The sequence below is a fragment of the Dermochelys coriacea genome, chromosome 10, assembly GCF_009764565.3.
Source record: "Dermochelys coriacea isolate rDerCor1 chromosome 10, rDerCor1.pri.v4, whole genome shotgun sequence".
Classification (NCBI taxonomy): domain Eukaryota; kingdom Metazoa; phylum Chordata; order Testudines; family Dermochelyidae; genus Dermochelys; species Dermochelys coriacea.
Window position 1 is genome coordinate 23,353,017 of NC_050077.1, and position 17,223 is coordinate 23,370,239.

At 39.8% G+C, this 17,223-nt stretch overlaps 1 protein-coding gene across 4 annotated transcripts in view; it reads left to right on the top strand.

The window, feature by feature from the left end:
• LOC119862732 overlaps positions 1-11,222 on the top strand; it is a 165,502-nt gene extending 154,280 nt beyond the window's left edge. For 2 of the 4 annotated variants that reach the window (XM_043493431.1, XM_038419951.2), the window contains 6 exons: positions 1,084-1,286; positions 1,908-2,097; positions 3,315-3,424; positions 6,456-6,578; positions 7,211-7,352; positions 10,089-11,222. In XM_043493431.1, coding sequence (XP_043349366.1) covers positions 1,084-1,286; positions 1,908-2,097; positions 3,315-3,424; positions 6,456-6,578; positions 7,211-7,352; positions 10,089-10,093 — 773 coding nt within the window. In that variant the 3' untranslated portion in view covers positions 10,094-11,222. Of the gene's footprint in view, positions 1-1,083; positions 1,287-1,907; positions 2,098-3,314; positions 3,425-6,455; positions 6,579-7,210; positions 7,770-10,088 lie in introns of those variants that run through there. The other 2 variants (XM_043493430.1, XM_043493432.1) reach the window with 1 other exon arrangement.
• Positions 11,223-17,223: the final 6,001 nt, after the last annotated feature.

Here is a 17,223-nt window from a genome sequence, read left to right on the forward strand (position 1 = left end):
CTCCAGACAGAATTTTGCATAACTAGAGAGGACTGTTAATTAACACCATATTTCTATGGATGGTATTTTATAGTATTTTATGTAGACTGATATTTTGGTGGAGTAACAGTCACCTACCAGTAAATAAGCCATTTTTGTGATCTTTCAGCTCCAGCAAATTTCCATGAGAATTTTTCTTATTTTTTAAATTACATACCATGCAGAAAAGTTGTTTTATAACATCACTAGGTTGAGAAATGGGGAATGAGCAGGTAGAATATATCTGTATCTCACCTACATCTCATTCTGATGAGGTCTCAAAGCATGCGTTATGGTTGAGGTAATATCTGGGTCTCCTACTGAGGGCCTGATCCTAATTTCATTGAAGTCAATGACATAACTCCTTTTAACTTCAGAGTGCACACGATGCAGACACTTCAGAGACCGCATTAGATAGGGAGTATTGCTAATAGGAGCATTCCTCATTAAACATCTGACCAACAATTAGTACACAACATATTTTCCAGAAACAGTAGTTTTTGGACAGTGTATCTCATGCTTCATTAGCTCCAATAACTGGGCAGAATGGAGGGCTTTAAAAGGGGGCTTCCGATGTAAGATTTTCAGAGATGCTGTGCAGCCACTGTTTCCATTGACTGCAGTTAGAGTTGAATCCTCAGCATCTATGAAAGTCTCAGTCTTATCTCTGATTTTGCTGGGTTTCCTCTGTTTGAGGCACACCCTTAATATTTATTACTGCTTTCTGTATAAGAATATGTATATTTAGCAGAAAGATTGTAAACAGAGATGGGCTCAAGTGTAAACTTTGGATCCTATTTTCATACTTCCCAAAGGTCCAGGACTTTGGGATCCAGCATGGTATATAATTACAAGGAAATTGATGCATTTTTCCTGCTGGAGAATTTGCTGATAGTGGACAATTTGTAACTGCTTTAGAATTTATGCTGATGAATATTTTAGAAAGTTTTCCTGAGAACAAATAGGCAAATAAGGAGTTCTGATTCTGGCAAGCAGTTAATAAGTTCCACCCATTGAGCTCTGTGAACAACACAGTGACATTGCTTTTGCAATATCATCCTCTAGATCATGCTGTGCTGATGGGCAACAAGCACTTTAGGACTTTTGATGGAAGAATGTATGATCTGACATCGAAGTGCAGTGTGCTGCTTGCCAAGGACTTTATTCACAATACCTTTACTGTAGTGCTGAACCAGGAGAGTAGTGGCTTGAGATCATTGCACATGGAGATGAACCAAACTACCATTGATATCTACCCAGGACTCAAGGTAGGAGGGGAGATTCAAACTTCATTCTTTTTCAGAAAAGAATATGCAACATTGAAATCACTGCACTTTGACAAAGAAGCCAAACCCTGAATTTACCTGCAGTTCAGACTTAGCATAGAGTGGCTCACATAAGTTAATGCAAAGATAGGAAACGCCCACTAATATATCAGCAAAAGGGAATAACCCTCAATAAGAGAAACTAATACCATCAATCCTGGACTATATTCTGCCTGGCCCATATGTGGGTACATGGGATGGAGAAGGCCCAACGAACCTTTCCCCAGCATGGCCCATGTAAGCCAGGAAGAACTACAGCACCTGCGCTTGGAGGAACAAGCTATTATCTCACTGCTTGTGTCCACCTGGGAGGCTTTGTGCTTCACTGCTCCCTTAGGAGCTTCACACTATCCTCCACGCGGGGCTGTGCATAAATGGCACCATCCATTTGCAAATGTGCAAACTGTGAGCTGACCCAGTAACCAGGAATTGCCATTTCTAACATAAGTTATGTTTCAGATATTTGAAAGTTCAACTTCATTGGGGAGTTCAGGGGAATCAATACCGTGCAAGGTCCATCCTAAGTTAGTTACCCTGAACATTTTTATCATTATCTTAAAATAGACATACAAGATGTACAATTTTTCCCAAATGGAAGAGAACTGCCTCAGTCTGGATCAGTCCCTTGAAAAGAACGGCATCACCATAAGAAATGAAACTAACAGAATTGAAGTATTGAGTGAGAATGGAGTCTCTGTCTCCTGCAACTTTCACTATGATCTTTGTACTGTTACACTGGATGGATGGCATCATGGTAAATACTAAACATTCAGCATAGCCATTCCCTTCTGCTTCTAATTTTTCTCTCTCGCTGAATTCTAGAAACCTCAGGTTTCAGAATACAGGCTGCCCTGCCTCAGCCTTTCCCTCAAGCCCTGGAGATGGCACAAGACACTGCCAGTGAATATGATGAGACATATATGTCCCTATAGTAACAGCAGCAAGTGTTTACAGGGGTGGGCAAACTTTTTGGCCCGAGGGCCACATCAGGGTGTGAAACTGTATGGAGGGCTGGGGAGGGAAAGCTGTGCCTCCCCAAACAGCCTGGCCCCATTCCCTATGTGCCCCCTCCCACTTCCTGCCCCCTGACTGCCCCTCTCAGAACCCTGACCCATCCAATCCCCTGACCACCCCCCTCGGGACCTCACTCCCTATCCAACCTCCCCTGCTTCCTGTCCCCTGACTGCCCCGACCCTTATCCACACCCCCACCCTCCAGCAGACCCCCGGGACTCCTACGCCTATCCAACCACCCGCTGCTCCCTATCCCCTGACTGCCCCCTGGGACCCCCTGCCCCTTATCCAACTGCTCCCCGCCCCCCTACCAGCCACATCACCCAGAGCACTGGCGGCACAGTGAGCTGAGGACAGCAGGGGAAGAGCTAGCCCCACCTGGCCAGGAGCTCAAGGGACGGGCAGGACGGTCCCGCGGGCCGTAGTTTGCCTACCTCTGATTTACATAGAATTATTATAATTTTCCAGTCTTTTAATGGAGTATAGCAGCTTGAGGTGCCAGTACCATGTGACCAGCCAGCCCACCTCCACAAGCCAGTCTGAGAGTTTCTATCTAATATGTCAGATATAACGGAGCATATGAATGTGTGGTACAAAAGCTTCATTCTTTTGGTATGATTAACATACCCCACTCACGGCTTCACCACTCATATGTAATGCACCATCCCAAACTTTAACGCGCACCACCATATATCTTTATAGACATATGTCTTCTGTCATGGTAGCACCTTTCTCTGGCAGGAGGGCAGAGTGAAAAGCTAACACATGGGAGGACAATATAGCTCCCTCAACCTGTTATTCTGCCAAGGGATACCATCCTTCTGGCACCCAAACACATCACCTCTGCATTACACCTGAGCTCCATTAGGCAGGATAGCAAAAGGCCAGAGGTGGCTTTTAAAACCAGAATTCTCCTGTGGCTCTGTTTTTATCTTACTCTGTTTTCATTTGGTTCCAGGTGTATCAGCTGGTCTTTTTGGTACCAACGATAATGAAGCTGGAAATGAATGGATGCTTCCCAATCACTCCTACACTGGTAGCGTGCAGGAATTTACACAGAGCTGGCAGGTATGTTGGCTATCTCACTGCTATCAGAAAGCACTGTTGCAAGATATCTGTCTTGAGATCACATGTGGCACTTGGAACACAAAGGGCCACATGTAACAATACACATGTGACACAGAACTTCTGTTGTACTGAAAGAGTTAAAACCATACAGTAAGAAAGTACAGGAACACATGAGTTAGCTGGAAATGTGGACCAAAATATTCACCTTATATTTATTTGGGGGGAAACTGCATTTATGTGCTTAAACTTTCTAAGAAAATTCACCTTCAGGCAGAAACCAGGCATGGAAATTTTGGAATCTTTCCCCTGGACTGAAAGTTTCCATGCTTGGTTTCTGCCTGAAGGTGAATTTTCTTGGAAAGTTTAAGCAAATAAATGCATCAGTTATGGCCAGGTAAACATCACATTGGTTGTTTGCACATACAATTTCACTGAATGTGTTTTCAGCCACTACAATCACATGCACACAATTCTAATATGGACCCAGGTGTGCAGTTAAACGAGGCATATAGCTAGTCAAGGGTGTGACTAGTTAATATATATTTGATAGCATACGTGCCAGGAAAAATGAAGAGAGCTCATAAGCTGTACTACAGGACTAATGCAGAAAAAGGAAAATTAAGCTTACAATGCCTGGCCAAGTTGTTTGCCTTTGAGAACACCAACTCTGGTTGGTATTAACTCCTCTGTGGCCTTTCCACATCAGTTACTAAAGAGCTTACTCAAAAAAACCCCCAAAGCAAATGATGCCACTGGAACTTTGTGGCACTTCCTTTGCAAGACTATGATCTAATTCAACAGCCAGAACCACTGCAACCATCTACCTCCAATTCAGGGCTTCTGAACTCTGCCTCAAATAGCAGCAGGGTTCAAGATATCTATCTTCTGCTCTGCTATTGGAGAATCAGATGGATTCTAATGAGTGTGCAGAGTATACTTATGTGGGTGATATGGCCAGTATCACGGTGGGACGGACAGAGGTACATTGTTAATGTAAACTACTTATTTATTATTAATTTCCTTCCATTTAGAGGCACTCCCTGACTTATTCAATCATTCCATTCCAGAATGCCTTGTGTAACTCAAATTTTGCATAAGTCGGAAACGTATACCCGACCATTGTGCAAAAAAACAAAAAAACCCCTCCTATTTCTAGCTTACATAACTTTTTCCGTAAGTGCAGATTTGCGTAAATCAGGACTTGTGTAACCTGGGGAGCATCTGTATTTAAGAATACATATTAGCACCAAATGCAAAAGCACCTGGGCAACTTGAGTTAGTAAAAATAATCAATTTAACACAATATATAAGAAACTTCTTGTAATACCGTAAACAAGCTAGGGAGGCAGCATGACCTTTTTAAGTGGTTGATGTCATAATGACTCTGCTTATACTATTGATTGCTACATTTTATTTGTATGCCACACAGCATCTTTGGAGTGCTGAATACCGCCAGGAAGAATCTATAGATGACTTTAGCTGAACTCTGCGTGCTGCTTGCAGTCAGTTTGACTCCTATCCCATTCAGAAAAAGTAATAAAAAGATTGGCTTGCTGATAATGTACCATTGTCATACATCATTAAAGCAAGGGCCAGGAATACAAATATGCCAAGTCAGGAATTCATTCTAAAGGGGTTGGATGAGACAATACAGTGGGAATAATCTGCTGGACAATGTATTTAGTGTACTGATAAAATGGAGCTTACATCTCTTCAGCAGTGCAGGTAGGGTGGTACAGTACAGAATGCCATACCAGCAAGATATTTATAGCTGGTCCAGCGTACCGGAAAGACACAGGAGGAGCAGAATGTGGGGCCACCGGGTGGCCCCATGCCGGCAACTCCTCTGGCGCAGCTGTACCGCCCCCAGCCCTTCCACACAGGATCTCCTCCGTCTGTAAAGCAGCCCTGCTGGAGAACAGGGCTGGGAGCAGTATAGCTGTGCTGGAGGAGCTGCCAGCGTGCGGCCCCACATTCTGCTCCTTTCCCCGCTGCCGTTCCCAGGAGAGCCCTGAACTACCCCAACCCTTCCACGCAGCTGCATCTCTCTGTGCTCGGTAGAGCAGCCCTGCCAGAGGATAGGGCTGGGGTGGGTGGGTGCAGGGCTGGGAGCTGTAGAGCTGCGCCGGAGGAGCTGCCAGCATTCTAACTCCTATCCCCACTGTGGTTTCCAGGAGAGCCCTGAACCGCGGGGGGAAAGGAGCAGAATGTGGAGCCACAGGAGACTTTGCAAGCCAGGAGCCATGCAACTGAATGCCTGCATAGAAAAAGAATGGTTTGGGAAGCTAAATTGTCACGTTAAAATTCTCTCCTTAAGGAGATAGTAGAACCTGAGCTTACATTTGTGTTCTGCCTGAATGTAGACTTGACCACATGGCATACTGATCTGATGCACAAATCTGGGTTTGCAATGTTCATGCCAAACAAATCATGGCATAAGCTGCACTCAATCCTGCTCATTTCTGATCTAGTTGATGTTACATATCACCACTTTTGTGTTTGGACCTGCATCACGAAAATTCACCCACATCTCATTGTGAAGAAATGTTTGTCATTGCTACTACCTTCCACTTGTGATTATTTTGTCTTAAAACTTCATAAATATTCTTGTTAATAAGTGCAATAGTTAGAAAGAATTGAGTAACTGTTTTCTCGCTATAAAAGAACCTAGTAAAAACACTACTTTTAATAACATTATAAATGATAGACAGCTAGCCAACAACTTGTTTCAGCAGTTGTACAAAAAAATCTTTAATGAATCACAAAAACTGATAGGAAAAGGAAACAATGTTTGTAACCTGTAATATTTATAAGACGATACAGTCCTTGTTTCATTTATAAAGAGTGCATGGCCCATCCTAATATTAATGAAACAATAAACAATTATTCAGAGCAGTGTAAAAAAAAAAAGTCTAACAAGCCTTCATCTATATTGCTTGCAGTGATATCGCCCAATGTAAATGAAGGAGTTTACAGTGCATTAGTACTTTAAAAAACAGTGTCTATTCATTGACTAGTCTTGTTCTCTCAGGTGAGCAGTCACTGCAGCTACGTACAGAAGAAGGTGAAACCATGTTCCATCACAGCTAAGCAAAAAGTGTGTAAAGTGTTTTTTCGAGAACCTCACTCTCTTCTTAGGAACTGCTTCAAAGTTGTAAGTATTAGTAAGAATCAGTGAAGGAAGGTTTGAACCTCCTATCACCACTCTTCAAAGCTGCATAAATGAATTATGAAATACTGCAGGAAGGTGAACATTCCAGCGTCATTACTTTTAACTATCAAGCGTTTAGTTGAAAACTCAACCTCTGTGGTGATCAGAACAATATCACAGAAGGACTAACCAAATTTCACAGTCTCTCCACCACATAAATATGTTTCTCTGATCTATGGAATGTTATCTTGTCTTGACATTGTAGTTTACCATACTGGTCTAGAATATGGAAATACAGAAAAGCCCTAGAATCAGTCATAATAAAAGATGTGTTAATACTGATTTCAGAAAACGGACATGTGGAATGAAAAAAGTCAATTCCTCTGAAGTTCTTGATTTCATTCTTTCATAGTTAATTTGCCTGATTTGCTGCAGAGTTATTTTATAGACTCTTGATATGGTCTAAATACCTTAATTTCACCAATGTTAATTCTCATTTGCAGCTGAGGTTGACAACCCAAGACAAGCTAAAAGAAGATTTATTCACATTCCCAAATTATTATCAATCTCTTAGAAGAGTTGTGTACTTTGCTTCATGTAACGAAACATTACGTATAACTCTGTTCATGTTTAAGGTGGACCCTGAACCATTCTACAGCATGTGCGTGCATGATGCTTGTGACTCCAGTGAGTTGAAAGCTGCCTGCAACTTGGCAGCTGCATTTGTCCACTTGTGCAGCAGAAATTTTGTCCCCTTGGAAATTCCTTCTCAATGTGGTAAGTTTAATTTCTGTTCATCCCAAACACTGGCTGGGATGCCAGACTTAACATAGAAATGTTATCTAGTAACGTGGCTATAAGTAATCACAGAAACACCATTCCAGTGTTTTTGCTTATCTCCAGTCAGTTTTGTTCCTCCAGTTTATATTTCAGCCTTTGTTTTTAACCAGGAGAACAGACACCACCTCTGTTTCTTATTCCCTGCTGGCTATTTATTTCCACTGAATTTGCTTAGTGAAAACATTTTTACAATATTATAAACTTATTTTCCCTATGTTTTCTAATTCTTTGATGATCTTTTTGCTTTGTTCCTTTGTTTTCCTTCTGAATAATTTATCTGGGTTCATGTTATCAAAAATATATATTTTGTGATTCAAAAAACAAAAGTTTCCCTTCCTTCCACTCTTTTTAATGAGATCTGCATTCCTTAGAATTCCAAGATTATCAAAACCGGTATTTTAATCTGACCATCAGTTATCTCAAAATCCATCTCTCTGCTGTTCTCTATTTAGAATGCAGAGGTAGAAAACTTTCAAAGGCGTGATTCTGGGGGTTTGTAACTGTTTACACCAGAGTCCCTGCCAAAATGAAAGAATGTTCGTTACCTCTTGAGTAATTTAGAGAAAGATTGAGCCGCTGCTGTGGATATATCTCCACAGGCTTACTCCTGATTTACGCTGGTGTGAAAATTAGAATCAGGCCCATCACCTGATCTAAGTAATGGTGCCCAACAGCATATGGAGTAGCGCATTCCACTACATCTATATTCTGGCTACCTTTTCTTGTTCTGTTTCTTTTAAGTGGCTGAATTATAGCGATCATTTCCCAATGGCAAGAGACAACTACTATTATTCCCATTTACATTGTATGGAATCATCTGTCCTCTGCCTCAATTGTAGCTCTAGTGCTGATCCTCAGCCATTGTAAACACAAGTGTGCTATATTAGTAGCTAAATGAAAAGCAATCTGTGTAGGCAGAATTGCAAGATTTTGATACATCTTGTAGTTTAGGGATTATAGATAGCTGCACATTGAACTTTATGTAGAAAACACCTAACCACATGCACTCCTGAATTATTACAACACACCTCAACTTTCTCCTGCACATATAATTTTTTTTGGCTCTTTGTTTCCAGATATTATAGATAACAGCACCCTTCTTGAAATGTCAATTTGTGCTGTTTATTGACTACAGTAAATAGATAAATAATTAAAAACTACTACAACTGCTGACATGGTGCCTTGTTCTGCATTATATGCCGCCTCAGTGCAATAAAGAATGGCTTCAAATATGGAAACATTTGAGGCTGTAATCATCTTCTGAGAAAAATGGCCATATGAATCTTTGAAACTGACCCCAATAATTAACATTTTATTTACATGTAGTGTACAGTCCTTTATTTGGAAGAAAAGAAGTCCTTACATCACTTTCACTTGTTGAGAACATTAAAGGAAACAGACATACAAATCATTGCCATGCTAATTACTACCACACTTGTCCAAATAATAATTTAAGGTGTAATGATCCATTTACGACTATTTACTGCAAAGAAAAGCGTTTATTGTAAGTAATTGATAGGACTATGCAGATGAGGGAATTATGCAGTTGCTAGGATTGAAGCACTTAGATTTACGCTGCTAATTTGTCTGCTGTATGCACTGCTGAGGCTTGGAAATGAGAAAATGGAAGCTCTCTTGATACATGAAATGAAATGACAAGTTATTCCCTGGTATTTGTAAATTCATTGCCACCACAAAAGATTGATTGATTTGGTGACTACAAACGTACAATTACATTTTTAACAAGCTAGAAGAACTACAAGTGTATAAGATTTTTTTTTACACATGATCACAGGGGAAGACCATCAGATATTTGTGGATGAGGCCACGTAAATAAAGCCTTATCAAAAGAATGCTCAGTACACATGTATGTGCATGCATACTTCTAGGTGTGTGCATGAGTATTGCATACTTCTCAGAGGAGATAGTGATAAATCAGTAGGTGAATGCGGGGGTTTGGGCTGCCCAGTGTATGGACAGTACCCAGCTGCAAAATATGAATCTGGATTTTATTCTAAACCCATTAAATCTCAGGAGTATTCTGTTTTATTTGATATCTGCCATCTCTAATAGCATATTTAAGACATACATAGAGGAATTAACTTCTTTAAATACAGAGACAGATATTTGTTTAAATTTAAAAAAAGTGTATGACACTGAATATTCAGTTAAAGTACGCAAACAATGTTTACAATAGGCTGATCACCAAGTCTGTGAAATCAGCTAGTAGTAATCTATATAATTCCTTAAGAGTTCAGTACGGTTGGGGACCTATCAACATTTGGGCCAATGCCAACAGTTCTCATTCAAACAAGACTTGCACTGACTTGAATGCTAGTTTTTCCTGAGTAGAGATTTCAGCATGGGATCCTGTCTGCGTTGCCAGACTTTAGTTAAAAAGAAAAAATACTTTCTTCTTCTAAATATAGCTTAGGGTGGAGTATATCTGGGCCTGATTTTATTTTAAATGTCCAAAGTCACATATTCATAGTGTAAGTAAAACTTCCGGTCCTACTTTGGAACAACCCAATGAAACTTTTATTTCCCTTGATCCCTTTTATTGGTGGGACATTTGATTGTATTTATTTTATATAGTTTGGTTTGCTAATTACCTTTTTATCATCTGAGATTCCAGAGAACACTGTCTAGTATTGTATCTCTTTTTACTTGCAGTTTGAATTTGCTCTTAATTGCAACTATCAACCCTAAAGATGAAAAAGCTGTTTCAACCTCTGAAAAAATCTAGTTTGATGACCTAGAAGCAACAGTATGGAAAAACAGCAACAGTGTCCATGAAAGCCAGGATTTACAACACAGATTGTAAGAAGAAAAGCTTTTCAAGCTACAGAGCCTGAAGAAAGTTTAATTATTACAGTTACTTGTCATTATATTAATATCACATCAGGATAACTCTGACGTGAGAGAGAGAACGTTAGAGTAACTTTTATTTTAAAAAAATAAACCTCTTGTTTTTCCCTCCTCTTCAGATACAGAATCTCATTTTCATAATTTGAATATAATTAAAACAATCATATTGTCTCTCCTCCACCCCAGATCAGTAAAATCTGGCTGCTCTGTCAGCACACTAAGCCTTAAGGTTGTATGGAAGTACCATCTTTTGTTGTTCTCTAGGAATCTAATTCAGCCATTTGATCTGTTTTGGAGAGATTCATGTCTAACCCATTTTACTATAGAGAACACCCCCAAAAAGTAGGACTTTTGAGATAGTGGAAAAATAGCCATTCCTTGTGCTCTCCCACCTGATTCCCATTATGAAACACAATCAGCACACCACTGTAAAAAAGAAACAATCTTCTCTGGAGTGTCCTACTACCAATTGCACATCCCCCTTCCTTCCTTCAGACCCACTTTCAGACATCTTTCCATGTGCCCTAGACAGGGTGACAGATCTAATCCATACCTTTTGGTAGTTATAAACAGGATGCAGCTGGCATCTTTAGACATCACTGTCTGATATCTTACTGCTAAATCACTTTTGATATTTTAAATCAAATGGATTTCAATATTTTGATTTTTATATAAGAAAAGCCCACTTTCTTTTTGAAATACACATTTTTCCAGTCAATACTAGGAATACCTCAAAGTGGTTATTTTTTAGCGAGGGAAACACAAAGCAAATATTCAATAGCCATTGCTCAGAATTATTGTCATAAATTGGAATAACAGGGTCCTGAAATGTATATTATGTTGATGAAAGTTTTTACTTCCTTTCCTTATTTTTGCTGTGATGCACTTTCATTAATTGTTCTTAAAAATAAAGTTGTCCTGATCTATGGAACAAAACGTGTTTATCTAGTTAAGAGAGTTTAAATTGCGCGTAGCTATCTGGCCAGTTCCTGAAGGGAAATTTTCATTAAAAGAATTTAATTCTGAACAGAGGACCAAATCCACAAAGGGACTTAGGTGAGGCAATGCTGAGTACCCTAAACATCACCACAATGTCAGAAAACCTTTCTTATTTCTACTATGATTGTCAGTGACATTTTTCAATACTATTAGCTTACATGCTCTTCATAATACTACAGGCAACTGTATAGCTAAGGAAAGGTGACTATGCATCAGACATCTGTTAGATTCAACATTACTTGCTGGTAAGATAAAAGCACATTAGTAATGCCTGAATAGAAGAGTCGGTGTAACAAAATGTGTGATAGTCCAGGATTCATTAGGAGAATTTCTGATATTTAATAATGCCTAGGTGATCAAACACATTGATTACCAATGAGTAGGGAAAGTCAGTCATACTTGGAACTTTTAGCACTTTCAGACATAGATTTAAAGCTGGGTCTCAGCCTTCATGTCACAACCAGGGGAAGATAAAGTTACACAGAGGTTAAAGGATTTGCCGAAAAATCACACAGCAACTCAGTGGCAAAGCTGAGACTAGAAACCAGTTTGCCCTGTTCCACTAGCTCTCACTGCCTCTAAAGTGGGATATATTGATTTTTCAGCTCATTTACATCAGTGCCAAGAGACTTCCAATATTTGAGAGTAATGCACTGTTTACTCACCAGCTACTCGCTATGTAAATGAGAAACTGGATTGGTTCAGGCAAAATTAGTATAATTTATTTCACTAATACATTGTGTAAGAGAAACTGTTCATTTTCACATAAACTCCATTACCGAGAATCTTAATTAGCCATTTCTTCTAGAAAAGACAGCCTCACAACCGAGTGGTCACCTTGCAACACTCCTGCAGTCACAGAGCCCCCAAATCAGTCTCTGGGAACATTCCAGCTCTTTGGGAACCAAACAAGAAAACTATAACAAGAATTAAAAGTGCTCACCAGTTAGGAGGAGGAAGCAGGAATCAGTTCCAAAATGGCCATGGTAAGGCTCCAGCTGTTTATTTCTGCCAAATATAAAGGGCCAGCGCGTTGGGGAAAAAATCAGCTAGTTAACTGCATTGGGGAAAGGTAACAGAAACAAGACAGATATGAAGTAAGGTATTGCTGGGGAAAGGACAGCTATATCATAGAACTATAGGGCTGGAAGGGAGCTCAAAAGAAGTCATCAACTCTAGCCCTTGCACTGAGGCAGGACGAAGTAAACCTAGACTAACCCTGATGGGTGTTTGTCCAACCTGTTCTTAAAAAACCTCCAATGAGGGGGAATTCACTGCCCTTGGAAGTCTGTTTGAGCACTTAATTACCTTTATTGTCAAAAAGCTTTTCCTAATATCTACCCTGAAGCTCCCGTGCTGCAGATTAAGCCTATTACTATTTGGCCTAACTTCAGCAGGCATAGGCCTTTATAACAGATCTTAACATATTTGAGGGTTCCCCGTCAGGCGTCTTTGCTCTAAACATCCTCAGGTTTTTCAACCGTTCCTCAGAGGTCAGGTTTGCTAAACTTTTATCACTTTTGTTGCTGTTCTCTGGACTCTCTCCAATTTGTCCACATCTTTCCTAAAGTGTGACACACAGTACGCCACCTAAGACCTCACCAGTACCAAGTAAAGTGAAACAATTGTCTCCAGTGCCTTGCACACCACATTCCTGTTAATACTCCCCAGAATATCTTCCTTTTCCACAATTGTAATAGATTGTTGATTCATATTCAATTTGTGCTCCACAATAATGCCACAGCTTCTTTTCAGCAGTGCTACCACCTAGGCACTGATGCACAATTTTGTAATTGTACATTTGATTTTTCCTTCTTAAGTGAAGTACTTTGCACTTGTCTTTATTGAATTTCATCTTGTTGATTTCAGACCAATTCTCCCATTTTTCAAGGTAGTTTTGAATTGTAATTCTGTCCTCCAAAGTGCTTGCAACCCCTCCCCATTTGGAATCATCTGCAAATTTTATGAGCATACTCACCACTCTGTTATACAAATAATTAATGAAAATATTGACTATTCCAAGACCCAGGATTGACCCCTGTGGGATCCCACTAGAAACAGCCACTTTGCCAGCAAACTATTGATACCTACTGTTTGAGTATGGTCTTTCAACCAGTTGTGCACTCACCTTACAGTAATTTCATCTAGATCACATTTATTAGTTTGCGTATGAGAAAGCCATGTGGGACTGTGTCAAAAGCCTTACTAAACTCAAGATCTGTCTCATCTATCTATCTCATCACACAGCCATTTTGTATTAGTATTCTGCAGTTTGTTCTCCATTTATGGTCTCTGAAGTTTCCAATCACTTAGAAGTAAAGTCATATTGATGGCCAGAGTTATCTTATAATTTGTTTCTATAAATAACATCTGGTTTCAAAGAGGAGTAGGGGAAAGACAGCGTATGGAGTACTCCAAACAAATAGCTACATTTTAAAAATGGCTTTAACTTAGGCAAATCCATGTGCCTGTCTGCTGGACAGAAGGCCATGGTGGAGGTATGGAAACAGGAAAACTTCCTTCTTTGAGATTTTTACCTTGTACACTATTTCTTTCATACCTAGGTAGCAAGATTATAGGTGCTTTACAAATACCACCTTTGGAAAACAGTCAAATTCCATGTTACCCATATAAATGGATGACGACAGTAGGTGCTGTCTTTCTGGGATGTTCAAACAAGAATGATTTGCTTTTGTCCCTGATGTTTATCCAAGAACAGATGGGGATATCTCCAGTTTCATGGCTAATGTAGCTTGACTAGAAAAAGCAGGATGTGATCTGTGGCTGCACCATTTTTGCCGTTATTAGGTTCTAAGGTCCTGTGTACACTATGTATTTTATCATATTTAAGCAGCATCCATAGAGCTAATGTACAATTCTGTATCATGGTTCTAATGCAGTTTTGCTGTTGATAGACTTCTTTCACTGTACAGACCCAATCGTGCAAAGCTGCGCCACATGGGCAGATTGGAAGCCCCACTCAGGTCAGTGGGAGTTCTTGCAAGCACAGACTTCCTGTGAGTAGATACTTGCATGTTTGATCAGGGCACGTATTTGAAACTATGGCAAGGGCTGTTTTAATTATGACCATTGCTAGCTTGGTTTCTCTGACCAATGTGGACAGGGATTCTCCCCCCCCCTCAGAAAAACCAAGGTCTAAATTCCTTGAGAGAGTGCCTATAGTGTGGTTTTATACCACAGTTTTAGGAAGACAAAAAAAAAAATCCCACCCACGGCGATCAAAAAAGTGCTGCTAGCAGGAGTGAGGTTTAAGCACAGTTAAACATGAAGATTAGGTTGCCATGAAATTATTTGGAAGTTGGTCTGATGATTTATAAGAGCTTTGTAAATGGTGACTATTGACTGTTATACAAATTTTTTTTTTTTTTAAATCAGCCAATTTGTGTTGGTAATTCCAAGCACTAATATGCCTGCTGAGATCAGACTCATGGAAATGACATTTGAACTGCAAGGACAAAGGGAAATGTCAGCAAATAGAGCAAGAGACTATGAAAACAGTCAGATAGAAATTAATTTAAAGCAGCAATGAGAGCTCTTATTAATACTTTTTAGTATTTAAATTAGCAGCTAAAGCCCACAATGAAGACTGAGGCCAATTATTATGTTTAGCATCCACACTGTACTAGGCCCCTGCCAGACATTCAAGAAGAGGATGGTCCCAGCTTTGAAGAGCTCACAATCTAAGGACATATAGACAAGTAGACAGAGGGGTCTTTATACATGTCAATTGTAGATGACAAGGCAGAAGGGACTTTAGAAGAGGGGTTTTCTGGAGGCATACTGAGTGGCTCTACCTACAGAGGAGGGTGGTGCATGGAAGAAGGCTCAGAGGAGATTAAGCAAGACACTGACAAATGGTGTTTGCCAAGCAAAATCCTAGTGGTGGAGTATTTTGTTCTGCTGTAGCATCTGGCAAGCTCAAAATGCTTTCCACAGGTTAAACAATTAAGTCTCCATCATGCCCCTGCAAGATAAGATACTAGGTGATGTACAAGGTGCAAATATTTCTGGCACAAAATGCAACACCTGTTTAACACACTGCATCATGCCTTAATACTGACTTTTAATATTAAAATAACTAATCAAAGAAACATTACTATTTAATCAGTGTTTAAATATTCCATATTTTACATTACAATCAATGTCAAATCTGATATACAATTGGTGTGTGATGGACAATACTAAACCTGTCATGATCCTTTCTGAGATCTATCCACCTTATAGGAATGAAAGGGTGAGCATCCATATACCTATCAGTAAAAGATGCGAGAAAGCTAACAGGCATTCAGTAATATACCTAGAGTCATACATGCATACTGATCTATGCTGGCATGTATCACCAGTACACTCATGACACTGAATGACCAGGAGGTGGTGCTAACACCAAGTTCAACAGAAAACTTTTGATTTTTGCCTCCTATCTCTGCTGTCCAAACACAGAAAATCTTCTCTCCAAAGTAAACTGTAAGTGATATTAATATAGAACTCAAACCAAGAAAGAAAACAGGTTGTTCTAAAAGTGTCTGTACAGTGCATTAATGCACTTGCTGAAAACAAGACACCAATTTAAAAAACAAAGCTACTTTTTAAATAAATTATTTGCTGGTGAATTTAGGGTTGGTGAAAGGTCTGTGACTGGCAGCCCTGGAGACTGAATATTCTTGCTTTATCCACAGAATAAGTACAAGTTTCCCCACACTGCCCCATAAATGTGTACCAGCTGTGTCTTGGAGGGACTACTTCATTCTCCATGCCCATTTTCTGCAGAGACTGCCAACAGAGATGTCAATAAGCAGCCATTGAGCAGTGCTTCTTGTAAAGTGGACATCTGTACAAAATTACGGTTGAGTTAAAACAGCAGCAACCTCTGAAACCTGTAATATCTTTCTTATCCATTCCTCTGTTAACAAAACAGGCCACTTATTTTTTAAGCATTCTTGTGTTATTGTTTTGCAAGGTAAGTTTTCTTCTTGATTTTTAAATGGGCAATTTATAGCCTTCCCCAGAAAGGGTGGCAGGATGCCATAGTGATGGAAAAGCAGCTTCCATTAACCCTGAACTGGGTCAGATCAGGTCTTTCATATCTCAAACTGGCAGAGGATTATGTCTGGGGAGGAGGGTGCAAAATACACATTGTTGCACTTCCTGTTGACTGGCTTAGGGAGCTCTGCAGCTGAAATAACAATGCACTGCTGGCATTTTATCTATAGAACATGACAAGAAGAGAAAAACATACAGTGGCCACAGATTATGAGGCAGAGCAAAAACCATCACTCAGAGCACCTAAAATCTTTTTATGATTCTCAGAAGTCACAAGCCCTCCTAGAATATGTCCCTTAAGAGTCACTGGGATTTGACCCTGCTTCTATTCAAACCTGGAGTTTCAGGATTTTTGGTATTTAAAAACTGATGCTTGGCCACTAAGATGCTAACTAGAGTGGGACTAGTGATATAAGTTGTTACTGAAAATTTTAGGACAGCTTGATTTGTGAAGCGCTTTTGCCAAAAGCATTGTGGAAATATTTATGCTTCACATAAAGACAGTATTTTAGTATGCGAATGAGACTGTCAAATGGCAAACAGCAGAAAGGCTGCATAAGGAACATACCAATACTCTCTCAAGTAAGTGTGTGGTTTAGTCAGATCAGGTGTGCGCTTTGAACACAATGCAGGAGCCAGGAACTCCTGAGTTCTTAACCGACCTCCATCACAAAGTTTAGGTAAGTTACATCAGTTCACTTAATTGTACCTCAACAACCATACATAACACTGGCCTTCCCTGCAGGGAGATGTAGAGTATCGAGCCCTTTGAAAAATACTAAGTACTCAGTATTTCTAGTGCCTACAACTCATATAGTAACCATTTCTTATTTCCTTTATTTATCCCAAAGGACTCAAATTCACATGGACACGAACATGC